The following is a 2,056-nucleotide window of genomic DNA, read 5'->3' as shown; positions in this document are numbered from 1 at the left end:
TTTTTTTTTTTTTTTTTTAAATAACTCCGTCAAGTGGTCCAAAACTGAAGTGGGCATTTTCTAAGAACTGATTTCAAATTTATGTCAAAACTCTGGAACATAAACTCACGAAAGCCTCACCCCGTATATAATAGTTCCCATTTCATCTCGTCATTATTTTCACTGATACACAGATCGGTGATCGTATGGTCTGACATCTTATAGGTGTCAGACCATACGGTACCATATTATATCCCAACAAATAAATCATGTGCTGAAGACTTGATATGCTCAATATTTTCGTCTTGGGCCACCGCCTTATCAGAAAGGCTGCACGACACCACAGCTGGAAGGGCTGAATGTGACGGACGGAGACGAGGCTGAGCAGTCGGGAGTTGGCAGCTATTAAAATTTTAATGGTCTGGGACATAAGTGGGACATTTCTAACTTACGACTTTGATTCATCGCTGCTAAATGGGCACAGATCAATAAAAAAGATTTCATATCCATTTCTGTCTTTATTATTTCATCCATCCATCAATCAATTTCTCGGCCCAAATGAAGCTTCCTCAGCTAATGACACAGTAACACATTCACGGAAACATAAAAAGATAAAGTCCCACATTAAAGCCGTTATATGGATTATTTCTTATAAATCTCAAAGCTTGTCAACTGGCCTTGGTTTAATTCCTGCTTGACGAATGGCAGGAGGAACGCAGCGGTTATGTACTGTGCCTTTAAGTGTTTATACACACAACCTGGAACCACGTTTCAGAAACCCAGAGATGGAAAAATAGCTAGAAGGAAACCAGCAATGAAAGCAATCCAGAAGAAGAGAGCCCAATAAAATACAGTGTTAAGAGTTTGTGCTTATAACGTCGCAAACTATAAAAACGTTCTCAGGTTATGTACACATTTCCAAGGTGTTGCATCTGTAAACATGAGACAAAACAAAAATTGAAACAATAAAAGGAAAAAAAAAAAAAACCATGACATAGCACCTGTCTTTGTGTAGAACATGATTTCATTCTTAAACTCCTTGCGCTCCTCCAAGGCCTCGTCGATGCTCAGGATGATGCTTTCGCTGGTCTCGGGCCCGTACAGGAACTTACAGGCACAGCTCTTCTGCATGACCTCTGTCCGAGAAAAGCCTGTGAGTTCGCAGAAGCCATCGGAGCAGTAGACGATGGGAAAGCCCTTCGACATCTGAGCATTGGCCAGGATGAAGTTGCTGTCTGCAACGAAGCAAGAGAGGAAATGGAAAGTGAGCAAAAGCTGTTCTGGTCAGGGGGGTTCTTTAGTTAAATTACTGTAACACTGTAAATGGAACATTTGTAAAAAAAGGGGGGGGAAAAAGCACACTCTGTCTATTTTATTTTTTAGCAAAAAACTAGTTATGAATCAAACCACATGATCTTTTTTTTTTTTTTTTGTCTTGTTTATACCACAACTGCAGGAGTTTGTGTCCAACAGTGATGTTCCTATTAGGCTAAAGCCTCTGACTCAGAACATAGCAAAACGTATCTAAAAATAGAATCATAAAAAAGGAAGGCATAAGAAATACAGAGCCAAACAATTTTTTAACATTAGGTTTTAAACATGTTTATGTCGCCCATGAATTTTGACATTTGAAAGTGCTGAAAAGGATAACATTTGAGCGCGGCGTCTGCGGGGACTGATAAAGGTTTACGGCCACCATTAAGCTGCCGTTCTAAAAAGCTGTTATTTTTTCACTCTTGTGTTGAGCCTGGAAGTTGGGACTGAATTTGGCTTTTAGCAGAACTTCTCCTAAAAAGTATGCGGCTTGAAATGAAGTTTAAGAATAGAAGGAAAAAAAAAAAAAACTGAATTTGCAAGCTGATTTTTTTGTTTTTGTTTGTTTGTTTGGATTCAATGTGAAAGTCAAAAATGCGGCAGTGGGGGATTTTTCAGCTACAACACAATACGAGCTCAGAGCATAAACTGAACATTAACCAGCATGTCTTTAGGCAACAAAGCTGTGGTTTTGAGACATGCATGTTTAAACCTTGCAGTTCCCCTCACTACACCACCAGCTTTAAAAACTTCAAAAATGGAA

The 2,056-nt window shown here is 39.2% G+C and overlaps 1 protein-coding gene across 1 annotated transcript in view; it reads right to left on the bottom strand.

Annotated features, from left to right (window-relative positions):
• The window catches only part of LOC106941718 (potassium voltage-gated channel subfamily H member 8-like), a 33,425-nt gene extending 32,214 nt beyond the window's left edge, over positions 1-1,211 (bottom strand). Inside the window, exon 1 of the mRNA XM_015024816.1 lies at positions 981-1,211. Coding sequence (XP_014880302.1) covers positions 981-1,185 — 205 coding nt within the window. The 5' untranslated portion in view covers positions 1,186-1,211. The remainder of the gene's footprint in view (positions 1-980) is intronic.
• Between the last annotated feature and the right edge of the window lie 845 nt (positions 1,212-2,056).

This window comes from Poecilia latipinna, unplaced genomic scaffold (assembly GCF_001443285.1).
Source record: "Poecilia latipinna isolate Pla-1442-1.1 unplaced genomic scaffold, P_latipinna-1.0 Scaffold3822, whole genome shotgun sequence".
Lineage (NCBI taxonomy): Eukaryota > Metazoa > Chordata > Actinopteri > Cyprinodontiformes > Poeciliidae > Poecilia > Poecilia latipinna.
The sequence above is the reverse complement of the archived record's forward strand: the minus strand, read 5'-3'. Positions and strand labels throughout refer to the sequence as shown.